Consider the following 23,961-nt stretch of genomic DNA (forward strand, 5'->3'; position numbering starts at 1 on the left):
CTATATTTTAAAACGCGAAATCCCTGACAAATTTACCGCGGCTGCATTGGCCAACTACAGATCAGGGACCTTAAAAGAAGTGACGTACCAATGAACAGTATTGCACTCGCGAGTTGCTCTCTGTAAATATTTGAGCTATTTATTGAACAGTGCGAAAATTTAAACAAATTTTGTTATAATCAAATACTGATTTTGATAATGTGAATGTATTGGCAATATAATTTACACAGTACGATTAAATCTCGATTATATAAGTATAGATTTTGTCATTTCTCCCTGACGCAGATTTAAACACTAACTTCCCCAAAATTTTAGGGAAAATCCTGACGTATGGCAACCCTATACCCTAGCTTCGACCAAACGTTTTATACTAATTAAAATTGAACAAAATAGGCGCAAATATAGGAAACACAGAACCACTGCAACGTTACGACATAACACTAAATCAGTCGAGGGTGCAAATCATATTAAGTTTGACTTTACATTTTCGTTCGTAGGTTTATCGAAAACTTTAAGTTCAAACATAACTTTAATCACTTCGTTTTAGTTTCGGACTAAACTTTAACTAACGCGCCGAAACTTCCAATTTGTCGCGTTTAGTTTCTGTTAAAAAAACCTCGGCTGTTCTAATCGATTTTACTTTTCCAGGACCACGCCAGTATTTTTGGTGAATTACTTGTGGCACGGGCCGAACTTCGCGCACTTCATAGTAATAGGCATATTTTCCTTCTTCATATACATGGACGATTATTGCATGCGTTTCGAGCGCCAACACATCAAAGGGTTTTGGAGAAAGAAAATATTTTTGGCGTAAGTAGGTAAATAATAAATTAAAATAACTAGAATATGAAGTTACTTGAACTAACAGAAAGTGGCAAGCATTGGCGTATGGTTGGTTCTCGACTCGCTCTTATCTGGGCCTGTTTAGCTATGTTGGTAGAGGGACGGTCCCGGTATGAACGGAAGTCGTGAGTTCGAACCTCACTGTAGGCTAGTTGTTTTTCTAGCCTGCATTGCTTGCATCATTGGTCGGCAGATTCGGTTAGTCTCCCATAGCTTACGGTGTTCTAAAATCACCTGCTACGGAAAATTCCACTTCGTAGGCTTATATTTTACTTAGCTTTTCTAATAAACTTAAAAAAACTGAAAGTTGTCCTCAATTTTGCCAAATTGCCATAGGAACGGTTGCACTTCATAAAACCAAAGTTATACCGATCACAATCGTGCATAATTTTTTTTTTCAGGGTGTATTGGCTGTTTGTCAAAGAGCTTGTTACTGGATGCAGCGCGGTATCATTTAGCATGATGGACTATCGGATGATAGCCAACATGTACATGCAAACCTACTTCGCCGCTTTTCTTCTTCCAGTCGCTTTCACGGTCATGTGCAAGTTCGTCTCAGTCACGCTCACGAAGAATCACGGACCAGATGTGAAACAGAAAGCCTTCTGATGACTAGCGTTGTGTATTTTTGGCACTTAAAAAAACTTCCCATTTCTAAATGTTTTCATGATTTATATCTAATTTATCCAACTGTTTTACTTTTAAATATGAGAGTTAATTCTCATTTTGGCACTTAACCGATTGCCCCATTTGTATTTATTCCCACAACGATACCCAAAGCGTTTGGGTATCTTACAGTTTAAAAATTCCGTACCGCATCTAATAAGTGTTTTTGAGTTTTAAGTAATTTGTCACCGATGCTTTAAGATGCAATATGTTATAATAAACACTGTTGTAAGAAAGTTTTTGAAAATTCCACATTTTTTAATTCCTAGTCAAATCATTTAAAAAACATAATTCAAAAAATAAAGAAAAAACAAGTCCCAGTAAGGTCATTGTGAGAGCAAGTCATCTTTAAGTCAAGCTCAATTGATAAAAAAACACAACGTTGAAAAATAACAAAAAAGCAATATATTTGCAAGTAAATTGTTTAGTGCTAGTCAAGTCATTCTGTCCAAAAGACTGAGTCGAAAGTCCTATTTACACGTTGAATCGAGGTCCCAGCCCAGTGGTCGGCAAACTTTTTTGTCGCTACCCAAAGTACTCTTTTCAGAGCTATTGAGGCCCACTACGTAAAACCACTACGAAAACACTGGCGGATTCAGGAGATTTGATTTTAAGGAGAAATATTAGACGGTGCGCCTTGATGTCCAAAACACTGGCGTGCGATAAAACAAAGAATATACGCGCGAAGCGCGAAAAATATTTCGTTTACATAAAGTTAAATTTGGCAAAAAATATAGCTCGACAGGCTTTCAGGACCATATTTGGCACGTGGGCCTTTCCAAGCTGAGCCAATTTAAAATTCTATGCCACTCCAACTTTTAAAAGTAGATCGAATGTAGGCTTTCGGCTATCACACGGCCAACAACTATATGATAGCATTAAGCTATTCGAAAGTAACTCGCGGCCCACTAAAAATGGCTCTGCGGCCAACAGTTTGCCGACCACTGTCCTAGCCTATATTCACGTTTCTGTTTCAGTAATTGATCCTTGTTTAATCAAGGCTTATAGGTATTGGTTTAATCATTTTATAAGAGTTTAAATTTTAAAAGGACTTTAAATTTTCGTCTGTTAAACGGACACAGAAAAATACATTGGAGGTTGAGTAGCAAAATATGCTTGTGTTCCACAGATTTACATTCAGCATAGCGTTTTTCTTTAATCTTCTCTAATATGTGGACGTCCGTTAGAAGCGCCTTGGAGTAAATTTTGCACTGAAATGGTTTTCTCTTATCGATTTTAGGAAATTTCTTATCAGCGGCTTATAGTACAATGGATGTGGACTGTGGAGTGTTCGTTGTAAGGTTGAGTTTAGGCTCATTCAAGTTTCTAAAGTCAACAGAACTGCTGAAAAACGTCTTTGTCCGGATGTATGTGCGCGCAGGTTGCACTGTTATGTTAGCTCCAGTGTTCGAAAACGTATACTCTGCTTGTGAAACCAATTTCAGTTGCAAGACTTTTTAGCAGACAACAGTTGTCCACCTGTGTTGAGCATATTATATAAACTGTATATTTGTCGTATCTTGTACTAGCTTTGAACTAATAAGTCAGCCTTGCTAATCGCAAAACTACAAGCTTGACAAAACGGTGTAATGCTTTTCCTTCCAAATGTTTATTAGTGTGAAATGGTGATTTCTGTGCAAAAATCGCAATGCTTAATATGCGAGACCCATTTTTGAAGGTTGTAATAAATAAAAGCAATTGATTGTGTTTTATTTAATTGTAAATAGTCTAAATTAAAGAAATATTTGAACATTGAGTTGTTTACAAGTAAAAATGCTTTTTGTTGTACACGATATTGTATACCTTCAGTATTTATATAGTAAGACACTTAGATGTTTGCAAAAGGGGCGCTTATTATGTAAAGTATATATTTCCCTGATTGAAAAGTAAGGTTTTTTTTTATTACCTGCTTAGCTTTCATGAAAAATGGCTGTTCAATGCGGTCAGCCGCGAAAAGTCCCTTAAACGGCAAACCTTGGCCATGCTAAAGGTTTTCGCTATAGTACTTTATGTTCAGCCGCGAAAATACTAGAAATAACAGTATTACAGCTGAACAAATTTTGGTAAAAATGCTATTTCAGTTGCATATTTATAAGCTGCAAAATCGTATCCTCCCTGCAATTTCCAAAATTTTCAATGTGATATATTTTCAGTGGGAAAGAGACACCTTAATATCAATTTTACTTATAAATAAGAACTGTGTTTAATACTACAGACATGACTACATTCCATGATTTATGGCTTAGGTAAAGCTCAGGTGGGCAGCAATCAAGGTTATTTACACACCAGGGGTTCAGAATCTTAAAATTTAGTTGTGCACACAATTTGCTGCCAAGAAAATCTCTTTTGCGAACCTGCCACAGAATGCACACTGGCTTAAATGTTTGACAGATCTTTTAAGAGCTAAAAAACTTGGTGTGACCTGGTACACCAAAACTCAAAAGTTCACCCGCTAGTATAATATATGTGAAAATTTTAGGTGCAGGCTTGGTCTTAAAAAAACAATAAAAAAACTCGCTGGTGTATTTGCCGTACTTTCCTTGGTGACGTGCACAGCTAACAGTGATCACTATAGTTACAGTGGTACCGATTGGTATCTGTTCATTACTTTGAATGTAAAGTTTTAAACTAGATCAGTTGTATCCCTTTGATTATTTTGTTTTTGTAGTTTAAAAGCTTTAACACTCTTACAGGTCTGTGTGACCCACAAGTTAGGAACCACAGTTAGGTAGATAGAAAAAATCACCTTTGTAAGATCCCATTATCCCTTTATGCACTTAGCAAATGTTTGGCTATCTGTGGCACCACATTAGATAATGAATCAATTCCTAAACTTGATGCTTATTCATTAATTTAACTACCTTTTAAAACACTTAGTGTGTATTTTTACTCTTTTTGTCATCGCCTTTTTATTCATTATTAGCAAACGTTTTTCATGCATGTCAACTAATTTTTTATATTGTTGTTTAAATCGAGTCTTAGAAAAATATCTTATAATAAGAGATGATATATCAATTGACTGTTTATATTGTCTGATGTTTCACTCCTACTGATTTATCGGTAGCAAAAAAATTAGCCTAATATTTTTGCTGATATTATACTGTTAAAATATTATATAGCTTATCCTTAAAACTAATTTTATTTGTTATTTTTTTAACTTGCAATTATATTATTCGCTTTTATTTAAATGGCTGGCTAGTTTAACAGGAGTTTAATTTATGGCGATGAGCATCATGGGCAAAGTTGATAAGAAAATATAGTTGTGTGTTTAAAGAATTAATAAGCTGAATATTTATTAATGTATCTAAGGTGTAAAAAAGGTGTCGTATTGGAAACAATTGACAAAGACAAAACGTATCAGTTATTGGCATTGGTTCAAAAAAGTGGTATAGCGGTTGACCTCTATTTGTACTTAAATTTAGCTTTGTATTCTTTGTAAAAGCTTATTGAACTCGGCAAATAATAGAAATAACATAAAGCCAAGTTACAACTTTTATATAATTAACTTTTTAATTAATAAAAGACAAAAAGAAGTCTGTTTTTTAGAGGTACCATACTTTTTGTGTAGTAACAAACTGTCAACCAATGTGATGATCAGCACACATACATTCTTAAGTGTTTAAAGTAGAGTCGGATAACCTGCTGTTGTTCCTCCATTATATGATAGCATTTGATGAATGACGACCGGTAAAAGGGAAAGAGAGAAACAAATGTGTTTTATAGCAGTTGCCATTTAGGCTTGACCAAGCACGTTATTGTTTTTATGTTAATAGACATCTTACCATCTGGCCTACCATTCTCACCAGACCCTGCAATGTTTCAATCTGAATAATTTATGAGCAGAAGTTTTAGAGAAAGGAAGGATTGTAAATGGGCTTTTTTTCTAAGTAAATTGGTATCTAGTGTCCAATCACCCAACTCATTCAATTTCCATATGTTTAGTTTAAGGAGAGACGCAGGTTGTTCTCAGCTAATGGCACAGACTCTGCTAAGCACCTTGCTCAAATGTATTGTCAACCCACACATAAACTGACATTGTGCTTTGCATTTTTTTATGGACCATCGATATGAATTATTAATGGTCGGTCTTATTTGAAATTGCCTCAATTACACTTATGCTTCACTTTAAAATCTTTGCTGGCTGTAGGCTATACTTTTTAGTTGATAAATATTTTATCCATCTGTAAAATATATACCATATTAAACAACATATAATGTTATATGCAAATCATATATAAATAATGGAAAAGCACCAGTATCCATGGATTTTACACATTGGTATTATAGTCTCTTGGCCCTTTTGAAGAAGTACCCATGTGTACCAATAAATTAGAATGCCTAATATAGGCTGGTAAACCCCTTGAATGAAGTTAAATAGATGTACTCCTGAAAGGGCTATGATCGTTTCTCAGCCAGTTCCCATTGCTTACATAGCTAGTTAGTAGACAAAAGGTCCATGCATGGTCAGGGCTGTGAGTTTGAAACCTTACTGCAGGCAAGATCTTCTTGTGTTTCTTAGAATGCACTACTATCCTGATTAGGTCAACAAATTTTAGTAATTTAGCCCTTTAAAGTAGATTCAGTTTATTCGATTTCTAAACTTTAATGTCTGTCTTAAATCTGTTGTTGTATTTCACAAGGCACTTGCACTCACTTATTGTAGCTGATAGAAACTGGTCAAACCTGGATTTAATTGGAAAAAATGCTTGCAGTATAAAGATGTGGATTTAACCTGAGGTACATGAGCCTTGCTGTTCAAGGTTTCCTCATGACATTTTTATCAATTCCTGCTAATTTTTACTCGGGAATTCAAAATCACTTTCAATAGGACTTTGAAAACGCCAATGGATTAACAATTGCCTCGATGGAAATTCCAGATCTGAGTCATTTAACTCCCGATGAACAAGAGCAAATTCTAGCGGTTATCAAGCGTCAGCAAGATGAAGAAAAAAAGGAAAAAATCATGATTAAGTGAGTTTAGTTTTACCCCACCCGAATCGCCTTTTTTATTTTCTAGTGACTCTCAAAGTTTGAAAAAGAAAAATTACGGATTGTGTAGTTAAATTTTTAGATAAACTTCAAGATTGTCACACAAAATATAGCAACCTTGTCAGTTATACAGTCCAACCACTAAACAATTTACCAAACAAATTAGGTTTCATCACTAGAAGGACCAGCCAACATAAAGTTTATCAAATTATCAATTTCCTGTGTTTTGCCAATCTTTCATGGAACACAGGTTGAAAGCCATTGCTGTAGACCCGTGTTTCTCAGTCTTTTATGACTAGCGGTACCCCTCAGAAATAATAAATATAAAACCCCTACAAGATTTTTCCGTAGGTAATTGACTGAAATAACAAACCATAAATGGAATTGAAACAACACACAACTCTACACAATGTACAACGTTATAATTGGATTTATTCCACTCTAATCTTACACAAAAAGGTTTCAGGGAAAATCAGATTTTGCAAGATTTGCAAATTTATCTCTGCACCCTTAAGCATTAGAAATGGCACCCCAGGGTGCTGCGGCACCTTGGTTGAGAACCACTGCTGTAGGCAGTTAGTTACTGTACTAAGAGATAAATCCATCAGCCATCTTTTCTGAATGAACTGAATCGAACTTTGTGCTCAATGTTTTGAACAGAAATCTGCAGGAGCAGTTTGATTCTTACAAGGATCATGTCAAAAAGCCTGCCCAGGATGTTGTGCAAAGTCCTATCAAGAAATTATTATCACCAACTTCTGATTCCGGACAGGTAAGATTATTGCATATGACAATACCATTTGTCATTTAATAGCGCCACTGGATTTCCAAATTTAGAATTACAAGAATACGGCTATGAACAACAAAAAAAACATAAGGAAATGTCTTGTAAATATTTTCACAAAACATCTTTATATTTCTGGTATTTAAAAATTGATTACGAAATAAAACAAATATTTTTACGAATAGTGTAAATTTTTTTTTCACTTTTACTTTGTAAAAATAACCCCTAATTTCCTTGAAGTGTTAGCATGTAAAACATTCCTTGTTGAATCTAAAATTATTTATTTTAGACAAGTATATTATTTTTAACTGGCTAAATCGAAAGTGTTAAATAAATACTGACAAAATTAGAAATCAGTTTTACAAAATGTGTTTAAAGTAAGTGCATAGTTTTGTTTAGAACCCAGGTAGTTGTTCTATTGATAAAAACACTCTCAAAAAAGCTTATAATCCATGTATCAACAAATATATATACTTTTATCAAGGTATGTCCCATGTGTCATAAAACAAAGATGGCAGAGGGCTGTGGTCACACCTGTGCATATTGTGCCCTGCGTTTCTGCTCGCGTTGCGGTGGACGTGTGAAGCTTCGATCTACAAAGGTCAGTACTGAGTAAAATACCTGTATGTGTATCACAAGTAAGACTGCTAATTAGAGATGCGCGATATTATCGACCAGTATTCAACTCCTACATGGACCGATATTTTACTAGGAAACTATAGTATTTCCTTACATACAAACAAATTTCCTTATTTTTAAAATTCGGAATGTGCAATTTGCTTTTATTTTGGTGACTGACTAAAACAGTTTGGTTGTAGAGTATCATAAGGTAATATATACAAAGTAAGAGTTATGTAATCAAAAGATAAACTGAATGCAATTTGCATAATATTTTTGATGTATTTTTTGCATAATATAGTTTGATGTACTGTTTCTCACTTGTATATAAAAATCAGTTATGGTAATCATTCCAAAAAAGAGATATGGGCCGATCTCTACTGCCAATGCTTTTGTACGTCTGATAAATAACAAATTAGTGTCTTGTCAAGCAACCCAATGTTTTACCAGTTTAGAATACTTTATAAATATATTTTTTGTAAAATGTGTATGTATATGTATGTGAATTTCAAAAATAAGTAAATTGGTGTCTGTTTTTTCATATCAACTCTACCTTGCAATCCTGTTTTGAATCAACACCATGGAATAGAATGAACGAATGGTAGGTCAATTTCATATGTATAATCATAAGAATTGGAATTTTATATATTACTTGCATCACACAAGCATTGAATGCCTGTGTTTTTTCAATTTATCTGTTATTGCGCATGCAGTACAAACAGTTTTGTTTGAACACAAGCTACCTACTTATGGCACATTATTAAATATGCCCAAAATATGGCATTTGTCTGAAAAGAATTGTCCTACAACCCATTTTTTGACATTGTAAACAACTTTCAACTGCATTGAGAAAAGTTAACGACCTGTTTTTTGGTAATTTGTGTTTTAAAAGCTACTTTTCATTTGGTGACTGTCAACTGTATCTAATTTATTATCTCCTGCATCATAAATATGGGCCCATCTATTTTAGATGAGCCTTGACCACCACTGCTTTTTTGCAATGTGAGTCAGGAATGATTTATGACTAAACCAGGTTGCTTTTTAGTTTTGTCAGATGACCTGACAACAATTAGGAATTAGGCCAGAATTTTAAATATCTGTAGAATGATTTATTCGCCGCCAAAAAAGTGAATAGATCTGTTTGAAGTTGCACAGTTCGTAGTTATTTTTACATTCACCAACTTTTATTCTGCAATTAACTATTGCTTTTGTTTTTTCAGTATTATAATACTTGTAGACTGACTTTAGCCTTCAAGATAATTTCAGACTTGTAAAACAAAGCAAAATTTTACATAAAATTGGCATTGTAACGTTTGTAAACTTAAAACGGTAAAAAAACACTAAAACAATCCGAAATTGCTTTATCTTCGGTGAAAAGATCCGGGTGGCAATGCCGTCATTCATTGGTGTCGAAAAACGTGGAACTTTTAATTCCGTAATGCGCGGCGGCGGCGCTCTTTTCAAAAGGCAAAAATCGATCGTTCAGTTGGAAGAGGCTTTAGAATTCTCTCAATTTATGTTTTTGTGCACCATCGCGTCCTGCTGCTGTGAAGCCGACATGGAAAACGAGGTTACCTTCTCAAGAATATGAAAGCGTAGTTAACAGAAAATGCGCAGCGCTAAAAAAACAAGCGGCATGACCTTCCCGGAGATAACCGGGCGAATAATTCGTGAATGTATCTATGCGTCACTGCCGATGAAACACCAGGTCATCGCCGTGAATCACCCACAAAAGACAAAAATATTATAAAAGAAAGGCCCAACATCAAGCAATTTCCCAAAAAATCGCCCATTAAAAGACACAAATATTGTAAAAGAAGGCCTAACGCCGAGCAATTCCCCAAAAGCTTGAATAGTTCGATTTCAATGTGCGTCGACACGGTTCCGGCCCCCCTGGGCTTGCACTTGACCGCTCGCTCCTGTGGCGACACGCCGTCGTTTACACAGCTGCTGTTTGCGAGAACTCGGGGACTGACAAGGCCACCCTTTGCGACTGCGCCGGGCCGGGACCACTCGCATGCATTAGGCGACCTAGTGCCCTCTCTGGCTTTTAGTGCATCGACTCCCGAAAAGCGCCCGCCGATTAATTGCTTCTATACCAGTCGGCGGTAGTTCGACACACCTGGGCCCAAGAACCGATAAAACGACACACCCCGCTAAAAGATCCCGCTTTTTACCAGCCATAAAAAATTGAGTTTTCTATAGGCTTCTCATATTTTAAAGAGCCAAAGAAAATTGAGTTTTCTTTAGGTTTCTCATATTTTTACAAGCTGAAGAAAAATTGAGTTTTTCCTAGGATTCGCATATTTTTACTCGTTTTCGGGAAGCTACCGTTCGGTTTTTAGAATTCCGTACAAAACGATTTAATGTCGAATACTGGTTCTACATCATGTACACTATGACTGGTATTGAATTTGTCGTTATCGTTGACAAGGAAAACATTAGAACGTCAAGACCACAAATATACACATGCGTGCTATAAGTTACGTTTCTGTTTTCGCAGCTGTTAACTAAGGCGTTTGACAAAAATCCTGTTTGCGAAAGTTTTCACGCAAATTTTACACATAGTTTTTGTTCCTCAGCTGTCTAATATCACTAGGGTATGTTTTTACGCATCGCATATTTCCTATACTTGAAACCAAGCAGTTTGTTTACCAACAACGTAAAGTTGTTTACGACGTTGCCTTCCATGAGAGGGCAATAAAACAAGCGTTACGATAGAGACTTCGAAGCGTTTATTTGCTGTCTTGCATTGGCGCAGTAAACTGTCCAGCAAACACGGCCATCATTTGAATTCACGATGTGACCACAGTCGATTTCTCATCTTTCCCCGAGTGCCCCCATGCAGAAATTCTTATTATTGATCTATAGGCGCATTGCAGTTACGCTGCCCGGTCGGCCCGCTTTAAAATAATCGATTGCCATTTCAAATTCGGACGGTTTCAAATCGGCTCGATAACGTTGTTACATCTGAACATCTGATGAATATGCGTCTTACCGTTTTGCTTCGCTGCTGATACATGTTTAGGTTTTCTTACTTGAAAAAAACAAGCAAAGTCAATGCGGATGATTGACACGCCCACCTTGCCTCAATAAAGCGTAGTAATCTCAATCGCAGCATCTGTCCCGTTCAAAACCTGTTTAACCTTAGTGACTACGGTATCCTAATTCTAAAGCAACCATTATGAGATTAGTCTTGGTTGATATTGCTTTAAAATGTCGCCATTACAACCTCAGACAAGTATTAAAATGTTTTTGTTACAAAGATGTATTCAAAGCTGTAAACGATATATATTAATATTGGCATACAAATACCTCGAAATTGGCCGTTCAAAGCAAATTGGGCGCCCGAATTAGAATAATACATAGCAAGTAAAAGGGTAAAAGGGAATGACGTTTTCTTAATCAGGGCTGCTCAAACTGGAAGTCGCCCAACGTATTTTAGGGGTCGTGATTGTCCTACATGAATATCACACAAAATGTTACATTCGTCGAAAGTTCACGATATAAACTTCGATATTTAATGTTTAAAGCTAATACAAAACTAATCACGAAACTGAGCTGCACATTTCACAAAGTACGTGCAGAAGTAAACAACATAAAAGGTTATGTTTTCCAATCTAAAAGTTTAGCGAAAAGTTAAATGATTATGGGGGGAGCGCAGTATAAAAAGTTCTGAACGTGCTGTTCCATACCTTTAATTTTCCCTGATGTACCTGATCAAATAGCATAAGAAGCACCCACGGAACTGAGAGCCGTTTGAAAATGTAACGTTTGCAACACAACAGCGGTTTTAAAAGCGATCGATATTTAAAATCATCATCTGAGTAATCTCCGCTAACACTATACCAAAACCCCGGTGATCCATTCGAAATTTGCGCTAGCCGTTAAGACTGTGGTTCTCTACATGTGGCCCACCTTCCGTATTGCGAATCGTACCGAAAGGCGTTTCAAGATAGTGCGCAAGCATCTTTTACTTACCTCTTATCGTCGTATGCCGAGTTTAGGAAATACAATATAAGTGTAAAATGATTGCGACTGGCGTATAACGTATATTCTCTCCTATCCACGTTGAGACAATAATCTAAAACAGCGGTTCTCAACCAGTGGCTTGGGGAGTATTAAAAAGGAATGTAACTTTATTGTTCAGCCGCAAGTATCCCACTAATGCACGATTGAATGAATAATCTGTTTTAAAATATGGTCTGCTGTGTTTTGTTGTAAACCTATTTTAAAGCTTTTTCTTTCATAAAAATTCTATTGGGCCACAGAATTTTTTTGCAACGTAAATGGGACACGAAAGAAAAAAGGTTGACAACCACTGAATTCTGTGACTAGCGTCCGAGGCGAGTTTTTGTCTTTGGTCTATTTACATAGAAAGTTTTAATTAAATGATTTCTTTTATTGAGCGAACAGAAATATATACAACGGTTGGCATTGTAGTCATGTCCGATATATGACATTTTACCGATAACCGATACCTTGTAAAAACGGGACGCGATCCGACCCGGTACCAATGACGTCATTGGTATCCTCAAATCAACACAAAATATAAAATTAAACCGATTAAAGGTAATTTTTTAGGTTGTTGGATTAAAACTGACTTTACCACTAAAAGGTTTAAAAACCTTTTCTTTTCTAAATATTTAATAAATTTATCTTTCAAGATAAAAATTGCTGGGTTACATCTCAAATAATAGATAAAATACTTATACAATGAAACATATGTACACACATATGTATGCTAACAACTGAAATCTAGCCCTTCTCAAGTTGATTTTTGACCAACGATTACATATCATCAGTACACTGAAAGCCATTGCAGACTCACCGAATCTGTCGATCAATGATGCAAGCAGAGCAGGCGAAAATACTTATTAATTAGGAACGGATCGGAGCTGATGATGCCTTAATATCGGCCGGGCACTGATACTTCCAGCTGGCTTCGGGTATCGGCTCCGATCCGATACTATCGGACTTCTCTAGTTGGCAGCAAAACAAACCGAACGATTGCTGCTTTGAAATGTGCATTGATCCAGACGTACTAGGTTATCAACACAGAGCTGTCCCGACAAGTAATTATATATTTTAACTGCCGCATTCCTATCACATAGATCCTTACATTTTTTGTGCTTCCCATTAACCTGTTATTTGCACACAGAGCTGGTCCACTTTCCAGGCCATTAAACCGAAGTTTGCTCCAAAAACAAAAATATCCGTGAAATCACAAAACATGGTTAAATGCCTTTATTGCTAAGTTATAAAATCAACATCGATACGCAACGACAGTGAAAAGTGTTAGGATTATGTTGGTGCCGATACGTTTCAGTTATTGGTTGCGATCTAACTTATCGTTTTACAGTATGAACTTTTTTACAGTAATGATGCAAGCAGAGCAGGCTAAAATACTTATTAATTAGGAACGGATCGGAGCTGATAATACCTTAATATCGGCCGGGTGCTGATACTTCCAGCTGGCTTCGGGTATCGGCTCCGATCCGATACTATCGGACTTCTCTAGTTGGCAGCAAAACAAGGTTGAGAACCACTGCTTTAATAGTATGCTTCACAATTGACCTCAAGGAGTGTGCGGATCGGTTTATATTGTTATTGGACGCCATAGATTGTACAGTAATGGTATTTGGAGCAAATGTGTTAATGTCGTTCATTTCAGTATTTGACAGGGATTAATCGATTTTTTTTTTCTTTTGTACTTCGGCGCTTGTGCCTGTGGAATTAAACCTTGGTAAACTTCTTGTCGAATTGGATTCGCAGTTGCTTTATTTGCAGTGACCCTTACTGAGAAAATGCGGTTGATCTTTTGAATTTGAACATAAAGCTTATTAAAATTCCTATCAATAGGTGCTGGGACGCAAGTGAAGAAAAAAAACTAATTTTACTTTGCAAAGTAGGTCTTGGATTACAAACCATGGCTGTAATACACAAATTAGTTTGGTATCGGATCGGCACCGATAACACTAAAGTATCGTACGAATACCATTCGTGTCACTTTATATCGGGCGTCGGTTACGATCCGATATTATCGGACATCACTAAGGTGTTTTTATGCGTGAAAACACGTTAACGCTCGTCCAATCACATTCCGCCACGACCACGAATTTCGTCTCTTCTTTCTATACCCACATTTTCCTGGGATATTTAGAGTATTCAGAAAATGTCATGAAATGGCGAGCGCTTAATCACTTACGTAACGTTTTTTTCGAGATAGAGTGACGTCATACCCTGTGGATTGGCCACAGTCGAAGCGAAAGTTCATCCCTCAACTACATTTTTTTGCGATTTACTTGCATTAAAAGACAAGCATGAGACTTTCAAAGTGCCTAATTCTAGACGTGAAATACCGGAAATATTTTTGCGAAAAAGCGTATGTCGAAAGCCAAAAAGTTACTTTAAAAAGTACTTTAATTCGCTCTTGCAATTATGCCATTCTCTGTTAAAAGTGCCTTAAGTAAACCTTTTAAGTAGATGTAAAGACCCCTCCATTTTCGGTGAAGTAATCTTTGTAGTTTGAAACAACACGCCTGATTTGTTCTAAGATTTAAGAAGTATCAAAAGTATGTACAGAGGTAGGTAGCATTTTGAACGTTTCGAATATCTTTATTCATTGTCAACATCGTTACTGAAAATTAAGATGTTGAAAATGAATAAAGAGATATTCGAAACGTTCAAAATTCTACCTAATTCTGTATGGGCTTAAAAATTCCTAATACGTCTTACTACAATCTCCAAGCATTGTGCTATTAAAAGTCAACGCCGAAACAATGCGAACAATTTGTACGTTACGCATAGCTCACTATATTGGAGCTGTAGAAACGACGCAAATGCGACGCACAGAATTCCGCGGTCGATTACGTCAGAGCTGTCTCTCGATAAGATCTCGAATACGCCTCCACTTGTTTGTAGCCACGATTTCCCCACGAATAGTTCTCAAGGGGAGAAGGGCCCGCCCGCGTGTCCTTGCCTGACGTCCGATCTACTATTGTTGTTGCAGCCGAAACTCAACTTTGACCTCTTACTACAGCTACGGGGGCTGTAGGGCGCTTTGCCTGTTTTCGCCCTTCCCGCATAGCGTGACATGTTTGATGCTCTGTGAAATTTTGAAAACAAGGTTGTGGTCTGCCATTGTCTTTGGTACATGCCATTTTCTTTTGTACATGTTCTACAGCAGTGTTGCGTAGCCTTTTTCGGTGGCTACCCAAAAAGTATTGCAGCAAAGCTTTGGCGACCCGTGTTCTGTTGCGCTTTGAAGTTTTGGGCGCCATTATTTTAACTAAGCGCCCATGTTTAATTTAGTCATCGTACTACAGCTGCAAGGCGTTCTGCGTGCACAGAAATTGGAGGGCGATTTGGGCGTTTTTGAACATTGCGATATTTTTCCTAGGCTTAAGAACTATAGGTAATCCAATGTTACTTAAATCGATAGATTTCTTTATGCATATTCGATTCATTGCCCCTTCTAGCAAACTAGTTTTAGACCCAATCTCAGAATTATTCCAGTTTAAAGTAATTTAATCAGGCACGAATTTCTGCCTTTCATGCCTGCGAGTTTTTAAGTGTCTTTTCGCCTTGTGACGCAAATGGCTTAACGCTTCAAATCGAAAAGCCCTTCAAAATCCAACGAAGCCCCAACTTCCGAATACCCCAGGTGTGCGCGAACGCAATTTCGGCTCGCGAAAAATCGCAGAAAAGAACGCCCGAGAACCGAAACCGGGCCATCTCGAAATAGCGTCGCGCTATTTTCGTGCTGGATGTGGTCTCTCTCAGGCTCAGAAATTGCCCTTCCACGCGATTACGCGGCTTGGACGCTTTCACCTTGCGTGCGTAATAACTCGCCGTGTGCTCGTTAAATTCGCCTAATACGCCTGCATGCGTTCGCCAATTTTCTCCGCGGGTCAAAAGGCGCGGATTGTTTCGGATAATGGCCGAGCGTCTTATGGCCAGCGTTGAAGCTATAGAGTTTAAGTGGGTGCGTGTGGCGGTGATGAATGGTGTTTACAGCCTGTTGACATTTAAGGGACACTGTTAATCTGTGGTCGGCAAACTGTGGCCGCAGAGCCATTTTTAGTGGGCCGCGAGTCACTTTTGAATAGTTTAGTCTTATCGTGTAGTTGTGGGTCGCGTGATAGCCGTACGTACATTCATTGCACTTTGTTTTAAAAATACATGTGGCTTAGAATTTTTATATTCTCCAACGTGGTTTAAACCCACGTCACAATACGGCGCGTTGGCAAAAAAGGAGCCCGCCGAATATTGTGCGCGGGTTGTGTTAAAAAAAATCCTGGCTTCGTAATCGACAGATTTTAAGGCGCACCGTTTAAAACGTTCGATATCAATATCACATTCACTTCATTATTTTTAGCGAAATCTATTTTTGACTCGTGAGGTAGATTTAATGCTGAAACAATTGAATCACTGAAATTCGCTTTGAAAGGCGAGCAAGAAGGCACCCGCTAACCTATTGGAAAGTGTGCTTATCGTTGTTGGTCGCTATAAGGCTTTAGGGTCAAGTTTTATATGTTTGTGTGCATAATATTTAAATAATTTATATTTATAGTTCTTAACCTTGGCCGGTTCGACCTGTTTACAAAATAGTCAAAGTTCTTGTTGTTTTCAGTCATTGCCTGGAATACGTGATTTACATGGAGAAAATTCGCAAAAGAAATTTCCGGAAGTGTTTTTTTTTTTTTTTTTTTTTTTTTGAAAACACCCAGGATTATAGTTGTATAGGTCAAACACACCGTACTACACCTCTGGAATACACCTGTTGATCGATAGTAATTTAAGCGCTCAACAAATATCAGAATCGGTTGTAAAGAAACAACAGGATTGGTTAAAGATCGGAGTTTTTTACTAAGTTTATATTTTATTCTTGTCGGTCCCGCAAGAAGTTTATTTGTCACTCCAAAAAACAGCGCCATAAAACTGCCTTTGCACGCGCCTCGCCGTTTTATGTTTTGTCTTATTGCAGCCAGCGTGCCTAATAGGTTGCCCATTAGCTGCCAAAGCAATCCTGACAGATTGGTTGCTCACAAGATTAGCTGATAATATTACTAAATCCTTTCGAGTTCTCATCTGCTCTTTTAAATTTCTCATCAAAAGCCGCATTGATTAATATCATCAAGATTAAGCAAGGACGAGATAAGGGTGTGGTCCTAAGACCTTGTGCTTTGCATGTCATGTTTTGCTTGCAGCAATGCATTGTTATAGACCAGTGGTTCTCAACCTTTTTTCCTTCGTGGCCCATTTACGTTGCAAAAAAATTCTGTGGCCCAATTGTTTTATGAAAGAAAAAAATGTAAAATAGGTTTAGAACAAAACACAGCAGAACATATTTCAAAACATTTATTCAACCGTGCATTAGTGAGATACTCGTGACTAAACAATAAATTTACATTCCTTTTTGATTCCTCCCTAAGCCATAATTACTGTAAAATTAAATATAGCGACACAAACGAAACTATATTTAGCTTTTTTAAATTGGTCTGTGACCCACCTCAAATGTTCTTGTGGCCCACCAGTGAGCCATGGCCCACTGGTTGAGAACCGCTGTTATAGACGATCCAAGAAAAATAAATAGCTAAAACAAATTGAGAATGGCTGACTTGTCTTCTTGTGAAACAGCCACCTGAACTTCCTTTGTTTCCTACCGTTGAACAACCTAGCATTGTAGTCCAGTAGACTATTATTATTATCACTTGTTCAGTTCGTGTAGTGGAATAGGCAAGCGTGACGTCCCCGACGTTCTATGTACCAATTTAATTTCCCCCTCACCCTAACGCTGACTCCAAATGAAATAGGAGAAATAGCTTTTCAAATCCATCTATTTTTATTCACTTCTCGGTGTTGGTGTTTTCAACTATGGCGTTTTACCTTTTTCTTGAAGTTTATTTTGATGAGTTTAATTTTTACGAAACCAACAAATTACCAGCTGTGTCCTACGTCATTCATCTATTTTTTTCCTTACGTAAGTTCCACATTTTAACGCGTCACAAGTCTAAAATAATGGATTCTTAACCCAAATTGCAGCACATCGCCACAATCTTGGTTGATTTTTAACCGTCCAAATGATTAGGTGTACAAATAGTACAGATTCGGGGATGCTGTTAATCGATTTTATTTTTTCCCTTGCGTAAGTTCCACATTCTAACGTGCAACAGGCTCCTTAAAAAGAGTCGGATTCTTAACAAAAATTGTACGCTGAACGTTCGATTGATTGTGTTGGTAAATAGTACTGTTTCGGGGATACTGTTAATCTTCTAACTAACTAAAACTCCTATGCGCGTTTTTTTTTTCATTACAGTTTAATCCATTGTATTGTATTCTTTGGTGCCGCGCAGTCCGACAATGCTCGAACTTGTCTCATGTGGTTTACTGTGCAGCTGAACCAACCTCGCACCCCTATACGTCGCTGTTTGCCAACCCTACGTGACTTTTTCTCTTTTGTTCTCACGCCAATAGCGAAAAGCGGTTTTGCGTCGCTTTTGTGCGTCAACTTTCGCTTTTGTGCGCAAACTTTGCCAGTAAAAACGCGTTAGGGCGGTCTTCTCTAACGGGCATTGGTTCTCAAACTTTTAGGGCTTATGACACCCTTTATTCATTAAATTGAAATAGTCGCGACAACCTTACTAGCATTTTCGCCAAGCAGTTAATCATGCTGTCACGATAAACTAACTTGAAACCGTTTACATCAACTGACCAAAGTTGGAAATACATCCTGAATTGGTTGCACTTCAATCGTACATAAAAGATTGTATTATAAAGTTCACCAATAGAGAGAAAACTGAAACAAAAGGGATTTGAAATATCTCTTCGCACCCTTTTTGGCGCTTTGAAACTGTACCCCGGTTAGGAAGCGCTGATATAGAGCGATAACCTTGGTTGCTTTCGCAAATGATTTTTCCTCGTCCCTGTAATACGCCAGTGCTTCAAATTCCTTAATCAAATGAAAAATATTTCAACGCCATTGCCGGGCATCGCTGGGTTTTGATTATTTATTATTAGTATTATGATTTTAAAGGTTAAGTTATGTCCTAACAAGAGGTAAATTTACTTTTAATTTTTTTTACCGTTTGGCAATTTCCTTTTTTTAGGTACACTATGCACGAATCTGTAACGTAGGCTAATAATGAATGCCGAAGTTAAAAAAGGTCGAGTTTATCGATAATCACCTTGGTAAAGGCGTTTCAATGCTTACTTGTATGTGACGTTAACTAATAATATAATGATACAAGTGCATATTGAAATGTCTTCTTTCTTTCCTTTTTCTAAAAAAAACAAAATATATTTTTATTTTTTCAATTGACATTTTAGTAACTACTGCGGACCTCGTTATGCGCCTGCCTTAAAATGATTTTTCGTTTTTTTGGTCAAGTCATTAAAAGGAGTGGCAATCAATTACGCCGGTCCGTCTAAGTCTGGACACAGTTTGATATCAACTTATAGTTTTAAACGCTTTACAACTGACAGAAAAATTGTGATTAGGGCGTTTCGATACATTAACTGAAGATATGATACAAGTTCGTATCGAAACGTCTTAATCAAAGTGATGTCGATTATTACTCGACCTTTTTAGTGTTTTCTAAAAGGAAAAACAGAACAATTTTTTATTTTTTTTAATTGACATTTTAGTAACTACTGACGTCATTGTGCGCCTGCCCTAAACTAATTTTTATTTTTTTATATCAAGTCATTTAAAGGAGTGGCAATCAATTACGCCGGTCCGTCAAAGTCTAAGTGCACAGTTTGATATCAACTTATAGTTGGAAACGCTTTTCAACTGACCGAAAATCGTCAAAATCGACCGTCATAAATAAGTAAAGGGCGGCGCGGCGATGAATCAGCTTACAATTACTAAAATTGCAGCCCGAATGAATTTTAATCGGCCGCCAACAGGCCGCTGTTGGGCTGAGACCCTGTCAAGACGAACCTAGTTGCAGCAGAGCGGGTGGCACCGTTGTAAATAATTAAGTAATCGCCATTTATGCGGAGCTCGTTGTCCCGTCTGCCCGCTCGTTTTCTATCGGTAGCGCTTTCCATTGATTGTCGCTTCAATTCCGCCTCTTAAAAAATCGTTTGTGTCTTCAATCCTTTGTAGCGCTGTACGTTCTTGTTGTATATCGAACTATCGGTTATGGTCTCTTTGTTGGCTTATTTTAGGAGTTTTCCTGTTTAGCATAGGTTTGTCTTATTTTTTGTTCGCTGTAAGTGTTTAATTTCTTTCTTGATTTACATCGGTTGATTTTTCTTGTTTCGCATAGGGCTTTTCATAGCGTTATGTTTTTATTTAATATACATAATAAAGTTTGTCCACGTTTCATTTGCGACAGGTCCTTAATCACATTTTAAGCGATCCAAAAGAACCACAAAGGTTCAAAAAGATCTAAAACAACTTTATTAAAAGACAGAATACTGCATGTTAAAAACAGCATATTATACATATTCCTTTAATAAACTATTTTTAGATCTATTTTACCCTTTGTGGTTCTTTTGGGTCTTATTACATGAAGGGTCCAACAACTATCAGGGTTGAAACAGGCTTAGAAAAATATTATTTTTTCACCCAACATTATGAGCACATTGAATAGTATAATAATATATGGGTTTCCATTGTTCTTCACAGACTGTTTCCATTATTAAAAAAAACACGATTTGTCGGATACAATAAGACCTAAAAAGCAAACAAATTACCTAAAGCAGACATATATAAAAAACATAGTATTAAGATCAACGACATGATTAAGCGAAAAATTTACGTCTTATTCCGGCGGGTTAAGGACTTATTCCGATTTAGACAGTATTGCGACTATTATGTATTAGTCCTATTTTGGTCTTCTCTTGAACTGTGTTTTATTCTGACGTTGATGTTGTTCTTATTTTGGTCTTATGGCTGAAGTCCGATTTGTTGATATTGGTTATGGCTCCTTGCTGTTGAAAAAAATCCCATTTTTTCATGCCAGTTGACAGCTATTCGAGTTGATGCTTCACATACTGCGAAAAGAATTTGCTGTTTTCTCAAGCCTTTAACATTTGTGCGGACTCATTTGGTAATTGGCTGTTTCTCTATTACGACTGCGACGGCCCTTTGTGCGTAGCCATTAATCTGTTCTTTGAAATCGGCCGCTGTGTTTATTAAATTTGTACATTGGGTCACGTTCACTGGCTAAATCTCGACGCAGTCACGTTTCAATGTATACGGTTGCGCTCGAATTGATTTGGTTTTGCACGTTGAAAATGTACGTTGCCACTTGAAGGGCTATATTACGAAACATGTTTACATTAGGGAACGATTATATGCACAAGTCACTCGCAACAAAGTTAATGCAAAACTGTTGCAAAAATACAAAAACATCAAAAGCCCATACAGTAACTAGTAGGTATAAATTTGAACGTTTTTGAAACTTTCTTAATACAGGCTTCTTCAAAGTCCCATTTCAACCTATATACATCTTTTTAGACAATTTTATACATTTCATGCAATTTAATGAAATGCGACAAAAGGGCTTTTTCGCTGGCGATTTTTTAAAAATATATATTTTTTTATTTTCGCTGACGATTTTTTCACAACCGTTTACCTGGTGTTTCAGGCAATTTGGGTTTGTAACCTGTGTCGGAAGCAGCAAGACATCATCACTAAGACCGGAGCTTGGTACAACGGCAACCAACAACAGTCGGATCTAACCCTAAGATTGGAACACATTCCGGCCCATGGTGAGAGCTAGGGATGTCCGATAATATCGGATCGGAGCCGATACCTGTTGCCAAGTGCTAGTATCGGTACTCATCCGATAAATAGGGTGGTATCGGTGACCATCCTATACCATATTAGAATAGTTATTTTAACCATAAATTGTAATGCAATGTTTTCTGCTTAAATTTAAATTTATTGAAATGTAGTACTATGTGGAGGTTACTCAACTTGCAGGCAATTTTTGGCTTAAAAACCGGAAAAAATGTCTTTAGACTTTTAGATTTATTCTATTTTGCTTGTTTGATCATAGTATAACGTCATTCAGTATTGGACCGCATCGTTATATTGTTTGTTCAAAAAATCGGATATCGGTATCAGAATAAAGTGTCAAGTATTTGCCAACGCTAGTTGAAGCCTACACGGACTGAAAAAAATAAACGATTTATGTAGCGGCGCATTTGCATACAATCCAAAAATCGGGTTGCGAAACTCGTTTTCTTACACGATTTCCTTTACATTGTAACAACATCGAAAATGCCAGGGTTTTAAGGGCAGCCTAATGTCGTAAAAAATGGTATGCGATAATATCTTGGTGAAAAGTCTAAATGCAACCATATGCGGCCCCCTTTAAAAAGCTATAACGAATTTATTTGACCAGTCCGTTTTTCAAGTTAAAGTAACCATCAGGTGGTCTGTGTTTTGTTACTTTTTTGATGGATTTTCTTCTTAATGCGTTACAACTAGTTATTCCGTATTGGTGTTAGCAAGCTAAACAAAAACAGCCACTTAAGTGCTCTCTATTCAAGCCATGGAAATGACAGTCGGAGTGCCCTTAAGTTATGTTTTATCTAAGTTACTCTGGAGTGGAACTAAACTTGCGGCGAGTCGTCGTCTAAGTAGATCATTTGTTCAAACAATTCCTGATTTAAAGTAGACTCGAGTCTAACAGCATACTAATATAGCAATGCAAGCAATTCAGGTCAGGTAGTGGCCCTATCAAAGATATATATACTGACGTATTTCGCTCTAGCTCATATATATAGATATATTTTAAGATCTTTTAAAAGAGTCTGGTCTACAATGCTAGCTTAGTTAGAGTATTCTGCTGTTACTAATCAGGAAATCAGGTGGACATTTATCTTGCGTGGGTCAAGGTTATTTCCAATATCCCATATTTAGTGCAACACTTGAGTCTAGGTATTATTTCAAAATAACCCCCTTAAACAATATGCACTCGAGTAAATTTATCTGTCCAAAGAACGCCTGGAGACAAGTTTTAATAGAGTCGTTTTATTTAAACAAATAAATCTATAGACAAGATGTCGAGATTTGTCCAAACAACTCCGGATTTAAAATGCATTCTAGTCGAGTTATTGTCCGAACTACTTCTAAGTTTAAGTCGACTCATCACGTCTTTACAATTCCCCCCACAGAGCTTAATCGGATGTACGCCGCCAAGAAGATGCCAGGCTCGGCCAGTCTCGCTCAGATCGAGAACCGCGGCAAGGGATCGTTCCTGGCGCACCGGAGGGGCAGCAAGGGGTCGCGAAACCCCCACGAGGGCAAGTTGAAAAAGGGCAACAGCGAACCGCAGCTTGCCAAGACCGACTACAGTCCCGAAATTCCCCGCTTTGGCGCGATAACAGGTATACGGCCGCTGGAGTCTAAAGGCTTCCGTGTGTTAGTGGATTAATGCCCTTAAATTTTTAGCTGTGCTTTGTGAGTTTGTTTAGCTTTTATTAGTTTTTGTATTAAACTTCAATTTGGTGGAAGATTAACCCTAGTTTTGTGCAAAGATTAACACCATCGACAAATTATAGTTACACCTATAAAAACAAACACATTAAGTGGATTGTCATTTTAATTTTAAGATTTCCCAGAAATTACCTATGCTCCGTGAAATATAATATTTTTTAAATTATAAAGGCTTGTAATGCCAAGTCATTCGCAACAAATTTAAAAAAAGTATCAATTTAAACTGGTTAATTCAAGTTCAATTCAGTTAAAAATTTACACTATTGCGGCTAAAAGCTAAGAAACTGAAAAACGTCGTTTGGTAAAATAGCAATTTACCAAAATCTAAAATGAGAATTTAAATTAAATTTAGAGCACGCAACTAACTTACAAATCAAATAAGAATGATAACGAGCAGTATATCGCTAAAGTGCATCGAAATTTCACATAAATATATAGAAATTTTTCTTAAATTCTTTGAAATACCGCACAAACAAAACTCGCTTAAACTCTTGAAAATATCGCTCAAACTCTTCGAAGTTTTGCTCAAATTCATCAAAATAATGCAATAAAACAAATACCCATTGTTTTGTCCAATCTGCTCACGAAATCACCCCTG

At 37.0% G+C, this 23,961-nt stretch overlaps 1 protein-coding gene across 1 annotated transcript in view; it reads left to right on the plus strand.

Moving 5' to 3' along the window:
* The first annotated feature begins 6,290 nt into the window (after positions 1–6,290).
* The window catches only part of LOC146135624 (regulating synaptic membrane exocytosis protein 2-like), a 61,592-nt gene continuing 43,921 nt past the window's right edge, over positions 6,291–23,961 (plus strand). The window contains exons 1-6 of the mRNA XM_083396092.1: positions 6,291–6,480; positions 7,159–7,270; positions 7,767–7,883; positions 8,490–8,501; positions 21,505–21,628; positions 23,042–23,254. Coding sequence (XP_083252218.1) covers positions 6,374–6,480; positions 7,159–7,270; positions 7,767–7,883; positions 8,490–8,501; positions 21,505–21,628; positions 23,042–23,254 — 685 coding nt within the window. The 5' untranslated portion in view covers positions 6,291–6,373. The remainder of the gene's footprint in view (positions 6,481–7,158; positions 7,271–7,766; positions 7,884–8,489; positions 8,502–21,504; positions 21,629–23,041; positions 23,255–23,961) is intronic.

This window comes from Ascidiella aspersa, chromosome 8 (genome assembly GCF_963924565.1).
Source record: "Ascidiella aspersa chromosome 8, kaAscAspe10.2, whole genome shotgun sequence".
Taxonomy (NCBI): Eukaryota; Metazoa; Chordata; class Ascidiacea; order Phlebobranchia; family Ascidiidae; genus Ascidiella; species Ascidiella aspersa.